Genomic DNA, 22,091 nt, shown 5'->3' with positions numbered 1-22,091 from the left:
GTAGAGCAAATGAAGCACCATGAAGCTTTGGCCCATGAGCGAATTTTGACCTTAAATAAAATATTATTTTGTTAATAGTGCAGTCTGTATTAAAATTAATCAAAGCATCAGACTAAAAACGCTATGGAAGGTGCAGAGCAAATACCTCTGAGCCGCTATAAATGTAACTTCTTTTTTGGCCAAATATGTACCTTACCTGTGTGTGTATAAAGAATGCTGATATGATATATGAAAAATAACCAGTAGTTAATGTTCATGCTGCCAAGAAAATGTTGAATAAGCTACTCAGTTATAATAATAATAATAATAATAATAATAATAATAATAATAATAATAATAATAATAATAATAATAATAATAATAATAATAATAATAATAAATTGTATTTAGAAGCACACTTTTCATTTGAATAAACAAAACTCAAAGTGCTACAGAGTTGGGTTCATATATTTGTAAATCTGACTCTTTCAGAGTCAGTGCCTCCCCAGCCATGAACCTCACCTCACGTCACTGCCCCCTTGTGCCATTTGATAGAAAAAACCCATTGTACTCAGAGTAATTGCTTAATTTTTTTTAAGTAATTACCCATGTCCATCACCACAGCACACAATGCACTCCCATCTGTCCTGATGGAAAATCTCTTTGGAAATATAGACTGTCCAATGTTTACCAATAACCATAATGCCCAGTACTTTGAGATTGTGAAAAATCTAAATATCCAAAATGGATATTTTGCGAATTTGGTCTGAGTCAACTGGTGCTGATTTAATTATTGTTTCTGAGACCTGGCTTTCGAAGAAAATAGTGGATAAAGATGTCGCATTGATGGCTTCAATATTTATCGTTCGGACCGCTCCAGAAAAGGCGGTGGCGTGGCGATTTATGTGAAATCTAATCTGCTATTAAGCAGTTTGAAATCCTAGCACCAAGCATTGATTTCTCTGGTGGTCAGTTTTTAACTGTTGTTGGTTGCTATAGGCCCCCTTCTGCTACCAATGACACATTATCCTCGCTAATGCAGATTTTATCTCAATTACATTTTAAGGAAATCATCCTGGTAGGTGATTTTAACTGGGAATGGCTTTCACCAGTGTCTGATGATTTTAAAGCTCATTGTCTGTCTCTCAACTTCAAGGAAGTCATTGAAAAACCCACACGTCTTAACACCAGGCGTCTAAAGAAATCATCACTTATTGATCTTTTACTTACCTTTAATGACCTCCTTTTTGAGCAATGATTGATTGAAATTGCTGTCACAGCCCAAGTATAAAGCTGCTCATACAGTACAATACATACAAAGCAGTCCAATATGAGCCTCAGGACAGATTCTGCTCAAAAGCAGCACATTAACAATGTTTGATATACTTTATCTGCTCAATATATGGAACCTTTAAATGTACACTGTATCCCAATATCCATGACGTATATGTGATTTACATGAAGATCTCTGCAACCAGATATTCATCTCTTAATCTATTATTGCATGGTTACGTAAACTGAAAGCTGCCATCAATACAGCCACACACAGACAGCATCAAACAGCTGTAGGTTGCTGCAACTGCATATGCACATAATTAATAATGAACCATCATAGAAAAGATAACACATTATGCCATCTGGTACATGTTTTTAAAGATTGAGGCTGTTTTAGTATGAGGTTACTGAGCCATCTGGAGGAAATGTGATTTTTATTTTTACTGAACATCTACTTTGACCAAAGATTGGACCGCAGTTCAACAACAAAAAACAATAAGAGGACGAATAGAAAAAGTAGAGCCAACAATTTGATGTGAATTTGACTACATATTATGAAACAAATACACATTTTCACCCAAATCAGCTACATTGTTCATATTCGAGGATTCTAGAACGAAATGTTATGATTGTAGCGGTACAAAACATCTTAAATGAGGAAATTAAAAAAAAGGGTTAGGGTTAGGGTTAGGGTTGGCAGGTTATGTAAAATGTGCAGTGAAGCATGATAGTTCAAAATGTTTGGTATGTTCTGTGCTAAAATTACATACTTCTGCATATTGAGGGAAATAGTGGGCCTGTCAACCTTGACACATAAAACTGAATCATTAAAGCTAGCTGAACATCCAAGTGGCAGTTTGATGAACAAATGACTGATTCAAGAAATGCAAACATGCAATCAGTGGACACAGTACCTTTCCTCCGACGTCATTGACTCGCTCTATTTTCATTCGGACGGCCGTTAGCCCAGTAAAGTGAAAAGTATAGCACCTAGCAGGAACAAGTGTCCCTTTACAAGAAAGACATTAAATGCATATGTTCTCACTACAGCATTACTTTTATTCACGCTCTGGAGAAAGCAAAAGCAATAGAACACGCCATGCCTGTTCCAACACCTAACTTGAAATGACACTTGGGACTTGCTTGTGATTTGGGATCAATCACTTGAGCAAGGGTGATTTTGTTAAGCTTCTAGATTAAAACATATATACACGCATAAAGCACATGACAAATACTGCTCCACTCCTATCAACCATTCACCTACCTCTATCTGTGCAGTTGAGTATAGCTTGGCCTCAGGCTCCCCAGTGTTGGGCCCGCGGAGGGTCTGCCTTCCTCTTCCTCTCCGCCTGTAGCTGTTTCTTCTTGGACTCCTTGGATGCCTGGGCCAGCTTCTCCCTGGCTGCCGCTACTAGACGTTCCTCCAGCTTCTGCTTGGCTAAGGGTTGGAGAGATGAGAGGGTAAAAACAGGAGCGAGATGGTTGGATGTGAATGAAAATAATCGTAGTCATTGACTCTTTTTCCTTTATACCGCAGCTCAATATACCTCTAATACAGTGCTATGAGAGAGTAGAACATAACAATAATAATGATCATAATACATTTTATTTAGAGGCGCCTGTCAGGACGCCCAAGGTCGCCTTACAGTGCACTCAAAAGTTAAAACAACTAAAACAAAGACGGAAAACAAATCAGTTGTTTGAAAGTGTTGTTTGAGAGTGAAAGGAGGATCTGTGATAACAAGTTGGTTGTGTTAGAGTGAGTAGGCCAGTTTAAACAGGTGGGTTTTGAGGTGGGATTTGAAAGTCGTAATGGAGTCAGACTGTTTGATGTGTGGAGGCAGAGAATTCCAGATCCTGGGCGCGGTGCTGCTAAAAGCCCTGGCTCCCATGGTGCTAAGGCGGGAGGTGGGGACAGTCAGGAGTCCGGCTGAGGATGAGCGCAGGGAGCGGGAGGGGGTGTATTCCTGGAGGAGGTTTGAGAGATAGGTGGGGGTGAGGTTGTTGAGGGTTTTGTATGTGAGCAGAAGGTGAGATGAACATGATTGAAAAGACAGAGAAAAGGAGAGAAAGAGAGGTTATGCTTTGCTTTTCACTCAGCCAGTCAGGTAAATTGTCTTCGGAAGGCGAATAATTAAAAAGGAGAAAAGAAAGAAAGAATTTGTTGTGGATTGACAAAGTTCCTGCCTTAAATGATAAGGCCTTACAGAAAAAGCAAAAGAAGGAGGGAACAATTGGATGGACGAGAGGAAACAGACATCTGAGGGAAATTGGGGGTGGAAAATATGCACGGTTCTGAGAGATGAGGGATAGAGATGAAGTAACAGAGACGGGCGGGGGATAGATCGGTAAAGAGAGCTCCGATTGATCATTTAAGTAATTTGTAATGCCAAACAGTCTCTGGTTCCAGGTTCTCATATGTTAGAATTTTACTGATTTTCTCTGTTTTGCATTATTGTAGTAATAAGTAAAAAAGGAACCTATAAAGCAACTGATTTGTCGAGGATCTGCACCATCACCAAATAGCCCTATGGACTCTTCTCCATGGGCCCCAAATGTCCAACGAGCTGTTAATGTAGAAAGGCAGTTGGATGCGGATGCTTGCCAAGAGGACATGTCTTTGCTCAACCTTAAAAACACAGACAATTTCCAGATTTTTCAGAAAATGAGAGAAACCTTTCAGCACCATCAGAAGCTTGTTAATGACCCAAGCAGAGGTATTCATATACTCTCCACCTTCCCAAGATTCCTGATACCAAAGGATTGGTAAGTTTGGAATTAAATGTTTACAATGGCGTGACACATTTCATGTGGGAACAGTAATATCTTCTTTCGTAAAGGTGGATCAAGACTTCACCCTCCTATTTGATCATGAAACATCCTCCAGGCTCCTTCAGAAATGGGAATGGTTCTTCAGTCCAAATGTCATAAGAGGCTAAGCGGCTTACTTCAACACAAGAGTTGCGTCGCTTGTTGCAGTCAGCAGAGTCCCACAGGAAGTGATCTTGACGAGACAATTTGTCTCGTCAAGATCTCAAGCTATTTGTTTAGCTTGTTTAATTAAGGGGTGGGGGAATTTACCCGGAAATACCTACAAACGACATACCCAAAGTAAATTGAAAGCTGCTCTTCAACCATTTGCACCTGCTGCATGATTTTGGTCTCATTCAAAAGATAACTCTGTTTTCGTTCTTGCAAAACATTGAATAATCACTCCAAGTGCTTCTGGCACTGAGTAATAGTGGCCTGGATATACTGAATTTGAAGAAAATACACTCCGCCTGAAGTTTGTTGTTGAAAAATATGCCTGAAGATGGGTATAGCTAGTAAAAAAACAATAAAAACATAGCACCAAGTGTTATCAAGTTCATCACCAAATTTCAGATAAAAAGGGATAAAAACTTAATTTATCAGACAGGTTTCTAAGAGTAACACCAGGCGTACACCAACTGTGCAATATGTACATGTACTGTACATATTATAATATTTCTTAATAAATATTATTTTTATTTATTTATAAATAACTATTATATACCCATATTCTCTGTTAGTAGTAATCACACAAAGTAAGTGAAGTATAAAGACATTTTTCTCTAATATTTTTATGTTTTATTTTTATTTTTTTCTTTACAATAAATAATAAATATTATTTTGGAAATAAATTTTATTTTGAAAACCATGGGAAGTGACGCATTTAACGAAGAGGCGCTCATTTTCTATACGATGCGCGCGCTGAGCTGAGCTGATCCAGGTTCAGTCTGTAACAAAAGAAGAGGGTGGGCACTTTCTTATCAAGTTGACACTCATTGGCTCATGAAGGTTGTAAAAAACCCATCGAAGCTCCGATTGGCTCAAATGAAGTGTCAATCTAACGCTAAGCTTCCGCCTAACATTCAGGAAGTAATTGGGCAGCGCTGAACGCACGAGATATTACGTTATGAAAGTTTATGATCACAGCAATGTAAAAATTGATCAGATGATTTCACAGATTGCAACACCTGTTCATGGGCTTTTATCGATGTGACGATGTTCACAGTGGATATCTTTTTACCGGAAACGAACATGTGGACATCTGGCAATGGCTTATGAGAGTCTTTTTCAAAATATTGCTTTTTTTTGTACAGGCGCAATAAAACTCCTCGGCAAGAGGTTAAAGCACTTACCATATTTTCAGTTATAGTTGAATTCATTATTTTCATAACAATGTGATACAAATGAGAAAAAAACACATTTAAGTAGTTTGTTTGCTGCATTCATTCTGTGTATCACGAAGAATCAAACTTTTTGGATACATTTGAGCAACAGGTAGATGTTTTAAGTTTCACAATGCCTCTGTTCGCTCAAGCGTGTAAACCAGAGGTCTAAACGTCTTTAAATACACATTAACATGAATCCAACATATTGTAGCGAACAGAAGACGTTATCGTTCAGTCACATTCAGTATTAATTGAATAGCTTGGTAATGAATGCACAATAACAGGGTAGCTATGTTTATACATGGCACTAGGCCCAGTTTAATATAAAACACAATTGTATACAAAATATATAGTAGGGCGTCCCTGCTCCATCTCTCCATATCAGGCAGTCCCCAAAATCAATGTAGCTCTTCCAGTGTTTCTACCGAGAGCAATAGTCATGAACATAAAAAAGATCGTACCAAAGAAATGTGTGCATCTATCGTGGCCAAATTACAGGGGAGTGGGATTTCCAGCAGTAAGGTATTCTCAATTGTAGGAACTAACGAGTGAGATTCGCTCACAAGCAAAGCATGCTGCTGTTTATTACTTGTTTACAGCAAATAACAGATGTGCTGATCCATCACCCGATGACTGTTCTTTTATTGATCTACAGTTCCTCAGCAGTTTTTCTCCTGTCCCCTGCTGTGTTTAGCCCCCAGTTTAACCTCTTGCCTTTTGCTGTGTTAATTACTTAGCTACTGGATTTTTCCCATCAGGTTTAAACGGTGAGTTGGTTTATGTACATTCTGACTGAATCTAATAATGAGATAAACACATTATTAAGGTCATTATTGATATCCACATAAATATTAAGGTCACCTACGATAATTACTTTATTTGTTTTAAGGACTAAACTTGATAAAAAATGTGGAGAATTCAGATAGAAATTCAGAATGCGGTACACTATAACAAATCAAATTGGCTTTATTGTTTTCCATGTTGGGTTTGAAAGCGTAAGAACAAGGCTTTCAAAAGAGTTATAGTTTAGTTTAGGATTGATTAAGAAGCTTGAGTCGAATATGGCTGCAACTCCGCCTCGAGGAACGTGAGTATTATGACGAGAAGGAGTAGATTCATTTAGTGTGCAACATAATAAACCCACCTGTTAGGGTTATTAAAAACATTAAATAGGGACAAAACAATAATTTGGATTAATATTTATTCATAAGAAGGTCGTGTAGAGACCACAGACTTCATTAGTGTCCTTCCAGACATGGGGTGATACAGGAGAAAATACAGCACACAGCTAAACCACAATCTTTAAAAAATAAAATCAGTGCACAGATAATCTTACAAAGATTGCATAATACAAAGAAAGGTTATAACATTTCCCAGAAATAGTGCAATGTTACCACCACTAGGGAAACAAAATAAAAACCTGCTCCACTTTCAACAGAGCCAAAGAGCAACTTGGTTTTCTTCATGTGAAATACTTCAAACTAGATGTGATGCTTTTTGTTCTGGAAGCAGAGGGAAGAGAAGTTTAAAAAAAAGTCGATGTTTGGGCGGCTACAAGTTTTGAACACACAAGAGTATGATAAAGCTTAACGAATGTTTGCATCTGTAAACAAATACCCTACATTGCACTTGGGAAAGATATAAATATAAAATATAGGTAGTGTATATATGACATCCCATAAATCCATCCTTGCCACACAAACTTCATGCAGAGCCAGTGTTTTATTTTGTCCCCTATTAAAAAGAGAACAAGGAGACACAAAAAAAAAAATTGACAGCATTTAAATAAAGTTTTTACATAAAAAAAAAAGGACCTCAGGCAGTACTTCCACTCACTTTCTCAATTTCAGTGTATTTGAATCTCCAGTGTAAAATGTCTGTAGTGCATGTTAGGGAAGTCAATCTGCTTCAGACTCAAATAATAACCGATATTTCATAAATCAGCATAGAAGGTTAAAACAGAAAATATAATCAATATAAGCTGCAGTGTGAAAGTCACTTATCCCAGACAGCTTGTGTAAAAACACACCACTACAAAGCATCTGTGCCATGAATCTGAGACGCATGATGAAGCTCAGCTCAAAAAATTAATTCAGTTTAAGACATTTTATAATAAAAAGAAAAGCATTTATACTTCAGATCAAAAACTTTTATTTTTTTTAATGAAATCTTTCAACTTTTGCTCCACAGCTGTTCTAGACCAACGTCCCAAGAAAAATTCATGAGATGAACTTCTGTGTTGCAGAGGTGGACAAAGGAAACACACCTGGCAGTGTAATTAAATCCAATACAATCAGCCTTCTACAAACACATCCTCTGTGAAGCTCAGTGTTGAGTTCTGATGCCAGAGTTTGTGTTGTTGCACTGGGTCGCATTACACTGTCAAATGTTCCTGTTATTTTCGCCACCAAGTAAACGACCAACAAACCACATATTTCTCAAGTCTGTCCAACAAAGTGTCTGAAATTCCCTTTAACCGCATCATCCTCTCACCTGAATGTCATGAGAAAATTACAATTTATCGGTTTGCTGATAGGTATTGCACCAGCAACGCACCTGCTTGTACAAATACTAGATTATGTAGATAAAGCCGCAGCTACACAAAGTATACACACACAGCACAATACACACGCACGCACACTCACACACACTCTCACACACACACACAAAGAGGCTAGATAAAGTTAACAAAAACACAGCTGTGTGATTAAAAGTGGCACCAAAGTGAGACAGAGTGACGACAGGAGTGGTCACTGCTGAGTAACAAACCCTCCTCTCACCGGAGGCCAAACGTACATTCAAATATCTTATCAAAAGTCTTCATCAAACCCGGCTCAGAGAAGACCGCTTCAAAAAGCTCTGGATCTGAACGCAACCTCGAGCTCCAGCTCTTCACGTGTGAGGTCATCGGCCCCGGCTAATGTCTGACGGGGGCAGTGTGCTACATGTACTGGTGTGCATATTCTAACACTACATTCCCAAACTATGGGTTCTAGTTCAAAGCTAAACCTGCAGAGAGGAAGGCCACAGGGCAAAACAAATCATCTATTTGAAACCCTCATCCAAACATCCCTCAGCCACACTTCTAAATAAATCAACCTCCTCATGAGCGTGCATGCTGAAACACTCAGTCCCGAAGAACGTAGAGTTTAAATGTGGGTCTGGACGTTATTAAGATGTGCATGCTGGTGTAAAGTGAGGAGAAGGGACTCTGGTCTGTGCAGCCTGTGAAAAAGACCACTTGTTTGTTAAGCAGGGAGCTTGGTAAAGGTCTAAAGATGCAAACTATTTATGCACATGCTATTGACACCCAAAAACTAAAAGTACTTCTTAGTTTGTGTAAGGAGGTGTGGTGGTGTGTGGTTCAGAGATGTGCTGCTTTGGTACGCTCGTGGATGGATACCAGTTCTGGTAAAAAAAAAAAAAAACACAGTAGACAAAAACTTCTGAAGAAACGAGCAAACACACTTACTGCAAAGTCTCCCGCAGAGGAGAATGGATGGAAAGGATTACAAAGCATAAATATTATATATTATTTATATATTTTCCTTTTACTGACTCCCTGTGAAGATAAAAAAAACCCCGTTAGAAAGAGGAGTAGGTGTCGGATCTGTGTGTCGAGAAAGACCGCAGGTCAGTGCGATTCAGAAAACACGGAGCACCAGTGGACAAGGGTCACACGCATGCACACCTCAGACCGAGTGAAGTGGCCTTAACAGCCCTGAGCACACACACACACACACACACACACACACACAATGTACGTATGCGAGCCCCCACACAGGTCGGTCCCAGTCATTTAAGAGCGGTGGGTGTCAGTTTGCGTGGAGCGGGCGAGTGCTGGTGTGAGCCCTCAGGCGGCGAGGCCTGCATGTCGGGGTAGGTTAGTCCTGGTCAGTCACCAGCCTGCTCCCTCTCAGGTGGAGCTTCAAAGCTGGTGCACGATGCTGTCTGTGTGGTTGAGGGGAACGGAGCCGTCCTGGCGGAGACGCTGCCACTGGAAAGTTGTGCTGAGGGAGCCGACCTCTTCCTCCTCGTTCTCCTGCTCTTTGGCAAACTCCATAAACACCTAGAGGGCAAAAACACAGAGGAGAGGAGGAAGATGAGGCATTAGGAAGTGGGCACATGGAGAGAAAAAAAGAATGAATAGCAAGTTAAGATGCTTAACTGTTTTGTCTGTGAAAGAACAATTACAGATAATAGCAGGGAGGCACTGACCACCTGGGACAAAAGCAGTATAGGTGGCATGTTCTCATAGGTCTCATTTATCCAGTCCTATGCTCACTACTTCCCAAACACATGCATTTTCACTAAAACCTCACTATTCAAAACACTTTGGACTCGTCAGGACTCACATGGACGAGTGTGAGACTGTTTATGCGGAAATGTTTTAAATAGTAAGGTTGTTTTGATTCTTGTTAAACTCCCATTCACATTTATTCATTCATTTTCTCCATTTTTTGATTCTTCGGAGTCATGCGAGAGAAATAAAGTTTTCTTCAACAATATGCCCCCTCCCCCCCAGTACTTGTAGTTTTATTGTAGTTGTTAAATCATTCAAAAATAATTTGGTATTAATAAATGTAAAAATACAATAATTTATGATAAATAATATAGTCCATAAATAATAAACCCGTACGTAGGCAGGATAACTTCTCATGAAGAGTCGTGTTAAATCAGCTGACACCACCCAGCTTCCAAATGTTTTGAGAGATTTTGAGGTTTCACAAATTGTTGTAGTAACATATTTCCAAAAAGGCTCAAGGATCGGACAGCTCCAGAGCACGTGAAGAAGAGTCCAGTTACACATTCTTCATCTCTGACAAATCTGAACATCAACTGTGGCGTATTTCTTAACTACATACCTGCTCTAAGGTCGACTGGGAGAAGTTGTAGTCTTCAAAGTTGAAGGTTTGCTTGGCTGAAGATAAACAGAGATTAAGAAGATAAATGACATTGAATGATGGATATGCAGATATGTATCAGATGGCTATAGTGTGTGTGTGTGTGTGTGTGTGTGTGTGTGTGTGTGTGTGTGTGTGTGTGTGTGTGTGTGTGTGTGAGAGAGATATCAGCAGTGACTCACCAGTCTCTAACCGAGAGAAAGACTTGGCCAGTGATTTGACATCCTCCATGGGGATCTTGTAAACCATCAGAGTAGCAAAGCTGCAAAGAAAGTATCCGCCAACAGAATTAAGTATTCACATGTGGCAGTGTGTCTGTTCTTATACTAAATTACAACCAATGCATTACAAATGTCTTTAAAATCATATGTAGTTTAAGCAGAGCTTTTATTTTGAAGGGTAAATTTCCTACATTTCATGTTCCACCGAATCAACGAATAAGAAAATTGTTCCTAATACATTCTTACGGGAGTAAATTAGTAAATGTAGAATTAGTACACTATAAAAGGAACATTTCCACCTTTTATTAAGGACTTTCTACCTCTTAATGTGCATAATATGCTCCCTTTCTTCCACCTTTTGTTCTGGACATTTGCATGTTCCAACACAAACATGGAGTCATTCAGTGGGATTGGGTCTCACCTCTCCTGCCGGGCAGCGTGAGGGAAGATTCGGAGGATCTCTTTGTGCAGCAGCGCCACCTGCTGGAGGCCCGTCAGCTCCTCTCTGAGTTTAACCTCCAAACTGTAGCCTCGACCATATTTCCCTTTTAAATGTTGTATGGAGCCAATACATCTGATGAAGAGGAAAAAGACTAAGTGAGGATTAAGTGATTCAGATATATCTCATCTCCCATCACAGCTGTGAGTACAAACTGTAGAAGCCATTTTGCATTATTGTTGGCATTTAATATTATTTGGTTTAAGCCCTGCAATATCATTTTGGACACTTGGTGGCGGCGATCAAATGCACCAGGCTGTCTGTATATAAAAAGGGGCACAGGTGACAGAAAGGGGTGATTGGACACAGGTGGAGAGAGCAAACAGTTCTCACCAGCGATAGATCAGCGATAGACTCAACCAAACCAGCAATAGATCAGCCATGCAGAATACAACCGAACCATCTATAGAACCAAACCAACTACAGACCCAAACAGACAGCCATAGAACCGCAAACCATCCAAATCTACAACCGGAAGCTCTATATCTGCGTAAGAACCCACACACCTACTGTGTAGATGGCATAAGAAACATTGGACATTAGAAAATTGCCATTACACTAACCTCAGCTGGCCGGACACCATGATAGCTACACGGTCACACACGGCCTCGGCCTCCTCCATGTAGTGCGTGGTGAGGACAGCTCCTCGCTGACGATTCTTGAAAGCAGCACGTATGGCCCTCCTACACAAAGGAGATACCAAGGTCAGAGGCTTTATCTGAAGAAACCTCCACCAACAGGTGTCCTCAAGAAAAATAATGAATTCTTTCTGCTCCAGAGCTCAACCTATTCTGTGACCAAGGTCATCACACAACAATCAAAAACTGTGACAAAAAGAACATTTTGTTTTTAGTAGAAATGCTAACTGCATTTTATTTTAATTAATCTTTGAAATTAACTAGCCTAATTGCTCAATTCTAGGGCTTTTTACATAACAATTTTTTTATTTCACATCTTAATTATCGTATTTTATCTATCAAATTCTTTTCCCTTATTGAAAGGTTTTAATGGCAGTTATTATTGTATAATGGTATTGCCTCTGTTTCTGTTAGTATATCTCTGTGTTGATGTGTTTTATTCCTTTTCTTTGTAATTGACTCAATGTCATCGTAGAAGAGGGTCGCCCCTCTACGAACTCTTGAGCATAAATAAAAGATGGAATAAATAAATTGTCAGGTCTTCATCAAAAAGTTGTTCAAACAACAACGACGCTGTGGATTACATTGTGACGTGTTTGGATTCAGTCTAATATGGAGAAGCCAGATAGGTTCTGTTGAAATGGCAAAGTGATGGTTCTTTCTCCAACACCTGGACAAAGAACTTCTGAATCATTTTAAATGTTCTATTCTTGGCATTTTCTTGCGTTTTAACTGCTGTTTGGAAATCGCTGATGAAATGGAGTTTACCATTCAAGTACAAGTTTGAAAAGTATTATTCAAATGAACTCTTTATGAAACATAAACAAGAAAATAAATAAATAATCAATGTAACGTATTAGAATCTGGAAAGATGCTCTCACCACATGCGATGTTTTGACTTGGGGTCCATCCCTGATGACGGCTCATCCAGTAAGACGATCTGAGGATTCCCGATCATACTCAAGGCAAAGCACAACTGTAAACAAATAAGACGACAGTGTCGTCACTTTGGACACGTTTTGCTGTTCATACAAATCGGTGCCTAAACCCTGGCATTTTGGCAGAAATGGGTTGATGTCAAAATGTATAAAAACTCTTCAATTGTAAGTCCAACTGAGTGGCTGTGTACAGATACAAAAGGTGAACATGTTCTGACCTTCCTCTTGAGGCCTGCTGACAGGGTCTTGGCTTGTTTGTTCAAATGGTCCTTTAGCTCCAGAGCGTTCGCCACACTGAAAACAATAGTCGCAAAACAATTTTCAGCAGCTTTTACATGCAAGTATTCTTAAATCTCCTACATTATTAGGAAACAAATTCCATTCTATTAAAAAGTTGGTATAAACCAGGTTGATCAGTATCAGATTATTCCCCCTTGCCATTAATTTGCAATCTGTCTTGAGTAGGTGGGACAATAAAAGACTGAACAAAGTTACTCCCAGTTTTAATTTTGTTAACAAAAACTATGACTATTGCGCATATATATATATATATATATATATATATATATATATATATATATATATATAGTTAAATAATATATATATATATAGATATAGTTTAATAATATATATATATATAGATATAGTTTAAATATAATATATATATATATATATATATATTATATATAATATATATATATATATATATATATATATATATAGAGTTTTAAATAATAAATACATAGTTTTAAATAATAAATATATATATAAATATATATTATTATTATTATTTAAAACTATTATTATTATTATTTATTTATTATTTAAAACTTACATCATCTGTGTAAAATCATCTATTTTACAGTACTTGGGTCCTAATAACTTGGTCTGATGGTAACTCAGCCGTGATGGTATAAGTGTGTATTATAGTGACCTGAGGCTCACCGTTTGATGATCCCAGGTACATCCTGTCCTTTCAGGCCCTTGATGGCCGCGTAGATCTCCAGGTGCTCCTGCAGAGTGATCCTGGGCCACAGAGGGTTCACCTGGGGACAGTAGCCCACATGTTCCAGAGGATTGCCCACTGGATGAAACTCTGTGCTATAGTCCCCCATCAGCACCTGGACAAGGCAAACGACAGTGAGCTTGTGACAACATTACAGGACTGTCTCAGAAAATTAGAATATTGTGATAAAGTTCTTTATTTTCTGTAATGCAATTAAAAAAACAAAAATGTCATACATTCTGGATTCATTACAAATCAACTGAAATATTGCAAGCCTTTTATTATTTTAATATTGCTGATTATGGCATACAGCTTAAGAAAACTCAAATATCCTATCTCTAAATATTAGAATATCATGAAAAAGTATACTAGTAGGGTGTTCAACGAATCACTTGAATCGTCTAATTAACTCGAAACACCTGCAAGGGTTTCCTGAGCCTTGAAAAACACTCAGCTTGGTTCAGTAAACTAAATCACAAGTATGGGGAAGACTGCTGATCTGACTGCTGTCCAGAGGACCATCATTGACACCCTCCATCAGGAGGGTAAGACACAAAAAGAAATGTCTCAAAGAGCAAGCTGTTCACAGAGTGCAGTTTCAAAGCACATCCACAAAAAGTCTGTTGGAAGGGGGAAATGTGGCAGGAAACGCTGCACAACCAAGAGAGATGACCGCAGCCTTAACAGCATTGTGAAGAAGAGTCGCTTCCAGAATTTGGGGGAGCTTCAAAGACAGTGGACTGAAGCTGGAGTCCAGGTATCAAAAGCCACTGTTCACAGACGTGTCCGGGAAATGGGCTACAATAGCCGTATTCCCATGGTCAAGCCACTTCTGAACTCAAGACAACGGAAGAAGCGTCTGACTTGGGCTATGGAAAAGAAGCACTGGACAGTTGCAGAGTGGTCCAAAGTCCTCTTTTCAGACGAAAGCAAGTTTTGTATTTCATTTGGAAGTCAAGGCGCCAGAGTCTGGAGAAAGGCTGGAGAGGAGCAAAATCCAAGTTGCTTGAAATCCAGTGTGAAGTTCCCACAGTCAGCGATGGTTTGGGGAGCCATGTCAGCTGCTGGTGTTGGTCCACTGTGTTTCATCAAGCCCAGAGTAAATGCAGCTGTGTACCAAGAGATTTTAGAGCACTACATGCTTCCGTCTGCTGAAAAGCTCTATGGAGATGAGGAATTCATTTTCCAGCATGATCTGGCACCTGCCCACAGTGCCAAAACCACCAGTAACTGGTGTACTGACCATGGCATTACTGTCCTCGATTGGCCTGCCAATTCCCCTGACCTGAACCCCATAGAGAATATGTGGCGTATTGTGAAGAAGAAGCTGAAAGACACCAGACCCAACAATGCTAATGAGCTAAAGGCCGCTATTGAAGCATCCTGGGCATCCATAACACCTCAGCAATGCCACAGGCTGATTGCCTCCATGCCACGCCGCATTGATGCAGTAATCCGTGCAAAAGGATTCCCAACCAAGTACTGAGTGCATTAATGGACATTTTCAAATGTTTGATTTTGTTTTGCTGTTATAAATCTTTTTTTTTTACTTGGTCTGAGGAACTATTCTAATTTTTTGAGATAGGATTTTTGAGTTTTCTTAAGCTGTAAGCCATAATCAGCAATATTAAAATAATAAAAGGCTTGCAATATTTCAGTTGATTTGTAATGAATCCAGAATGCATGACATTTTAGTTTTTTTAATTGCATTACAGAAAATAAAGAACTTTATCACAATATTCTAATTTTCTGAGACAGTCCTGTATGTCCCACATCAATTTTACTTCTTTAGTTTTAGAGAATGAGTTAGAAAGGGTATTTCTATTTCAGACGTCAATTCAAGGACGTCAAATGTAAAGGTCACATGACGACCAGAAAGGGGTTGTGATGCATTACAGAATTACTATCGTCATTTCCAGATATGTGAATAATTTCAGTGATTTTACTTTTACAGGTACTATTAAAAAATGTATTTCCATTAAAACTGTTTAAACATCAAGTAGAATCATTAAAGTGAGATTATAGTCATATTTATATTTATTTATTCATTATGTCTTTCAGTTGATGTAGACTTATATATGTATAGCTAACTTAACGTTACATTAGTGTAATAAAACACATTTGATTATTGTGTTTACCAAACATTTACTTTGTCTTTAAGTTGAAGATATTTCCAGATGAGACCACCACAGATGTGATCACTCATAATAACCCCAGAAATGGGTTAATATGAGTAAAAGTCTTAAAGCTGGAGTGGGGGAATTTTACATATAATTACATTCGACCCTTGCCAAAGGAGTTCACACAATGCTAATTAAGCATATTGCCGGCAGGGGAAGCTCTGTATTTCATAAGTATATCCGAGTTGTAGTGTCTGGGGCGACTTTTCCACACTGGAGCACCAGAAGTGATGCGTTTTATGTCAACCAGCCAGAGCTAAAAGGGGCCGTTGTCATTGTCTGCACTTCAGCTTTAAATAGGGATCAGGAGCTGCTATTCCACAGTAGAGAGAAGCTTCAGTATTATCTGTACTGTACCTGGCCTGAAGTGGGGTCAGTGTCACCGGACAACATGTGCATGATGGTGCTTTTTCCTGCTCCGTTGGGGCCTAACAGTCCAAGAACTTCACCTGTAAAAGCAGCAGGGTTTCTTTGCTGAAATGAAGACTATGGCTGAACCTTTGTCACAGGTTTCCTCATGGATTTGAGCAGTCCAAACATACCATGTTTGATAACCATGCAAATAAAGCATTAGTCCACTTCACAAAAAGACTAAACATACCTTTGCGAACACAGAAAGAGACGTTCTTTGTAGCCACTTTCCTCCTCTTGTTCAGAGAAAAGCCTTCTCTTCTGCCTTGGTACTGCTTCCTCAGGTTACTCACAACCACCGCTGGTTTCTAAATCAACAAGACACAGTGAAGATTAACTTCAGCGAACACATTATGACATTGTGTTTAAAGCTGGTGTATCTGCACAGTTGCCGATAAAGATTAGGTTACACTAACATTATAAGTATTTTACTATTGGTAGAATTAGATTCCAGTGGTGGCTGCGTAGGATTGTTTCAGACTTTCCAATAACTCCAGACTGTTGTAAAGCCCAAAAGTCAAAATGTATTGAAAACAAATAGATAAAAACATGTTGTGAATTTGGGAAATGATTACTGACTAACATCCAAATAAAAAGCACCATGAGTTACATTTATATAAAATGTTTAGGTTGATCATAAAATATGACGACAGGCATTCCAAGCTTCACTCTAAAACCTCAATAGAAACTTCAAATGTTAGCCCTGAGGGCTAGTGGGCAAAACTTACGATGAATTAAAAGAAATTCAGCTTCTAAAGCTCACAAAAATGGCTGTCAGTCAAAAACTCTTAGTGGATGATCCAGATATGGGCCAATTTACTTGAGACAAACATTCTAACAGTTCCTTATTGTCCTGTAGCAAAAGCTAAGATATTCCCTCACCTCTTCACATGACTGGCAGGTGAGGGCCTCCTTCACTCTTGCCTTTTCCATCTGAACATCCTCATCCTCGTTCAGCTCTTCCTCTGGGTTTTTCTCCGCTTTGGGCTTTGACTTGGATGAGATCCTGGAAATGAAAAATAATCATCCCTCATTATAAATAATTAACACAGGTCTCAATTCAAACTGAGAAGTGTGCACTGCTCGTGTAAAATACAAGTGATAATCCTCTATGTTTAAAACAAAACCAAAAAGAATGTTCTAATGCAGCGTGTAATCTGAGTGATGACCTGAAATCTGATCACTACCTGCTGATGGTCCTCCCTCCGTAACGGATCTCCAGCCAACGAAGCAGGAAAAGCAGCAAGATGCACTGGAGATAGGGCTGAGCACAGAAACACACATTCAGTGTTATGGCTGAACACACACCTCTACAGTCTCTTTGTACTGAACGTAGCAATGTTTGGCAATTATATACATACAGCGACAACCGCGATGATCAAATTTTTCCACAAGAGGTTCTCCTCATACAGAGAGGGGAGGAAGGTCGCCTGAAAACGTAGAAAAGCATCAGTGAGGGGGCTCCTGCTCATACAGCAGCCGGTGTATGAATAGAAGAAATAACAGCTGGATATTTCACATCTTTAGGGTTCAAAGGCATGTCGACCTCCATCTACTGTAATACACCGACTATTGATAAGTTCTGCATACAACCCCTTTAAAACAGTCAGAATGATGCTTTAATGAAGGTTTTAAGACACAAAGGAAGACAGAGAAAGCACTGAAGGAACTGGCCGGTCGCCCTGGTCGAGCTCCTACCTTGGTGATGCAGCTGAGGCAGCCCATCAGAGGGTACAACGGGTTGAAGAAGCAGAAGGCGTTGTGCAGGTTTCTGGTCAGATCAAGGTTGCCTTCCACAAATGACAACTGAACCAGCGAGGCCGACACCACACACACCTGAAGCACAAGTCACTCAGTTAGTAAGAAAAAGCCTTTCATGTGGCTCCAAAAAGATGATGATTAGATAGATAGAAGATAGAATTACATAATAAAAGTGTAAGAATATGAAGATGAAGCTCTTTTAAGGATCACAACATGTACAGTATGACATTAGAGCTGTGGAACTACAGCCACAATATTAAGCTCATATACTTTTTATAAAAAAAATAAAAAAGCATTACTTATTACATTATTATTGCATTACTTTAAGTCAGTGGTTCCCAAATGGTGTGCACACACACACGTTTTTACTCTGTAGCACTTTGAGTTTTGTTTACGCAAATGAAAAGTGCGCTTATAAATAAAATGTATTATTATTATTACAAATCCCGGTGTGCCGTGGGATTTTGAAACAATTAGGCCTATTGCATTTAACTGTACACAAGGTTATGAATATTTTTTTTATTTACTTCAGTGTTTCAGGGTGCTGCCTGGGCTGGATGAGGTCTGTGGGTGGCGCAGATTTTAAGTTCTCTGCTTACCTTCCCTCCGCTCTGTCTCTGACTGTAAGTGCGCGTGCGTGTGTGTTCGGAAGCGGAGCTCCGCCCTTCGCGAAGCAGAGCAGAGAATGTAAATACGCAAAGCAACTGAAACGTGCACATAAATGAGATAAATGACATAAGCGTTTAGTTTGTTTATTTAATTCTCTCTCTCTCTATATATATATATATAGAGATCTCGAGATCTCTCTATATATATATATAGAGATCTCGAGATCTCTCTCTCTCTCTCTCTCTCTCTCTCTCTCTCTCTCTCTCTCTCTCTCTCGCTGCTCTCTCTCTCTCTCTCTCTCTTCTTCTCTCCTCTCTCTCTTCTCTCTCTCTCTCTCTCTCTGCTCTACTCTCGTCTCTCTCTCTCTTCTCCTCTCTCTCCTCTATATATATATATCTATGATATCTATATATATATAATATATCTATATAGATATCGATCTATATATATATATATATATAGATATAGATTCTATATAGTATTCTATATATATATATCTAGATATATCTATAGATATATATATATATCTATATATATATATATATATCTATATATATCTATATAGATATAGATCTATATATATTCTATATAGATATAGATCTTATAATATATATATATATATATATATATATATATACAGATAGACATACCACAGATAGACAGATAGATAATCTATATATATATATATCTATCTATCTATATATATATATAGAATCTATATATATATCTATATATATATATATATATATATATATATATATATAATATATAGATCTATATATATATATAGATATAGATCTATATATAATATATATATATTATAGATATATATATATATAGATATAGATCTATATATATATATATATATATATAGATATAGATATATATATAGATATAGATATAGATCTATATATATATATATATAATATAGATATAGATATATATATAGATATAGATATAGATCTATATATATATATATATATATAGATATAGATATATATATAGATATAGATATATATATATATATAGATATAGATCTATATATATATCTATATATATATATATATATATATATAGATCTATATATAGATCTATAGATATATATCTATATATAGATATAGATCTATATATAGATATATAGATATATATAGATCTAGATATATATATATAGATATAGATCTATATATATATATATAGATCTATATATATATATATAGATCTATATATATATATAGATCTAGATCTATATATATATATATATATATATATATATATATATATATAATATATATATATATATATATATATATATATATATATATATATATATATATATATATATATATATATATATATATATATATATATATATATATATATATATATAGATATATATATATATATATAGATATAGATATAGATATAGATATAGATATATATATATATATATATATATATATATATATATATATGCCCGGATATGAACTCAGGTGTGCCTTGAGATTTTGGTGTGCCTTGGCCACAGAAAGTTTGGGAAACACTGCTTTGGGTACTTGTGATCACAGTTCTTAATGCCAATGAATTCAGGAACATGTTTTTTTTGTACTAAACTAAATGTGAACTTCAATGCGTGTCCACAAGGCATCCCGCCTCACCATCATGCAGATGACAGAGAAGAAATCTCTGTTGCTCTGGACTCGTGCGAAGCCAAAGGAACACACATAAGAGAAGAGGATCATGGCTGGACCAAAGCCAACAGTACACAGGACCTAAGAGAGAAGAGAAACAAAACTCTGTTCATAAAAACAATAACAAAAGACGGAGTTTGGTGGCGTTGTGAAGTAGCGTAGGATTATGGAAGTTGTTGTTTCACCACCATTGCAGTCAGCTTCTCCCGGTTAGGAGGTTGTTACCGGGAGCCAAATTATCCCCAGAAAAATAAAAGAGTTTCACGTTAAAAATGTGTGTTTCTCTGACGCTGTTCGGCATCACAGGACGTCCCGGAGGCGCTGCGAGACGAGCTGCTGCTAACGTTTGCTCAGAATATTTATCTGATAACTTGAACTGATCCACACGTCCGATGACTAAAATCTATCATCCGGTTTATATGTATGGTTAAAAACAACCATCTTTCAAATGTAACAGAAGTCAATTTATAACAGCTTCTGGCAGATAACCACAACGCATGTGCAAAGGGGATATAACGGACCATTACCTTTATTTAAAAGACTGATTTCTCTAGGTTTGAAAATGGCAAATGACATTCGGGACAATATAAGTACACAACTCAATAAATATATAACATAGCTCCAGTCATTTTTAGACATTTCGATGAAGAAAAGTTATATATTATATATAGTATTGGTGTCTAAGAAGGGGTACATATAATAATAATAATAATAATAATAATAATAATAATAATAATAATAATAATAATAATAATAATAATAATAATAATCTTGTGTGATGCATGCGTTAGGCTCCATGTATAAACAGGAGTACAGACCACAGCGATGAGGTTGCTGGAGGTGAGCAGGTTTCCAGTGTGGAAGGAGAAAAGGACGATTGTCATGCAGGAGAGGATGAGGTAGTAGAAGGGGATGTCCACCGCTGCCTGGCCACACCAGTAGGCTGATGGCACCAGACCAGAGATACGCAGAGTAGAGCGACACTTGATCTGAAGGAGAAAAAAAATATATACACACTGATGAAAATACAGGCTAATATATCTGTATCTACATCTATTGTATTATTACACTAGTATTAGGGCTGTACCCAATTTCTTTTTTACATTTACAGGAAGCTTCGAATGTCTCGTCATATTTTATGGCATCATTACACGAAACAAATTAAATCCTTGAACAAAATCCTCAATTTGAATAAAGTGAATAATCCCATTTAATTAGTGAGTCTTTTTTAATTATATCAACTTTATGAATATAACTCGTCAGTGTGCGCCTCCCTTCATGTGCATCAGGAGAGCAGTTTCTAACTGCAGGGAAAACATTGTATTTTTTATAGAAAAACATAAAATCGGAATTTTGGAAATGATTACATCTATATTTATTCAATAAATGTTGACTTTTGGAGTTATTGGAAATGTTTGAGATCACAAGAGTTGGAAATAATCCTACAGCCACCACTAGAATCTAATTCTACAAATAGTAAGCTATAATAATAATAATAATAATAATAATAATAATAATAATAATAATAATAATAATAATAATAATAATATTAGTGAAGCATAATCTTTATCTGCAACTATGCAGAAATACTAGCTTTAAACATGGAAAAAAAGAGCAGCAAATTATGTTTTAGAATTCAAATGTCAACGTTATGTACGATACAGCCCTATTTAATATCCAGAAATGAAAATAGAATAGAAAGATGTCGCTATGATTTTCTGTGCTCAAGAGGGGAAAGGGTTACAAGTGGAGCGAGATAATCTTTGGTGCCTTGGGTTCTGTGATG

At 37.4% G+C, this 22,091-nt stretch overlaps 1 protein-coding gene across 1 annotated transcript in view; it reads right to left on the bottom strand.

Moving 5' to 3' along the window:
* Nucleotides 1-6,637: 6,637 nt before the first annotated feature.
* abca5 (ATP-binding cassette, sub-family A (ABC1), member 5) overlaps nt 6,638-22,091 on the bottom strand; it is a 29,170-nt gene continuing 13,716 nt past the window's right edge. The window contains 16 exon segments of the mRNA XM_029457225.1: nt 6,638-9,519; nt 10,316-10,371; nt 10,537-10,616; nt 10,997-11,149; nt 11,638-11,757; nt 12,594-12,688; nt 12,869-12,944; nt 13,596-13,771; nt 16,194-16,285; nt 16,438-16,555; nt 17,130-17,253; nt 17,435-17,511; nt 17,609-17,677; nt 17,946-18,083; nt 20,273-20,386; nt 21,124-21,294. Of these exon segments, the coding sequence (XP_029313085.1) occupies nt 9,379-9,519; nt 10,316-10,371; nt 10,537-10,616; nt 10,997-11,149; nt 11,638-11,757; nt 12,594-12,688; nt 12,869-12,944; nt 13,596-13,771; nt 16,194-16,285; nt 16,438-16,555; nt 17,130-17,253; nt 17,435-17,511; nt 17,609-17,677; nt 17,946-18,083; nt 20,273-20,386; nt 21,124-21,294 (1,800 nt within the window). The 3' untranslated portion in view covers nt 6,638-9,378.

Source organism: Cottoperca gobio, chromosome 19 (assembly GCF_900634415.1).
Source record: "Cottoperca gobio chromosome 19, fCotGob3.1, whole genome shotgun sequence".
Classification (NCBI taxonomy): domain Eukaryota; kingdom Metazoa; phylum Chordata; class Actinopteri; order Perciformes; family Bovichtidae; genus Cottoperca; species Cottoperca gobio.
The sequence above is the reverse complement of the archived record's forward strand: the minus strand, read 5'-3'. Positions and strand labels throughout refer to the sequence as shown.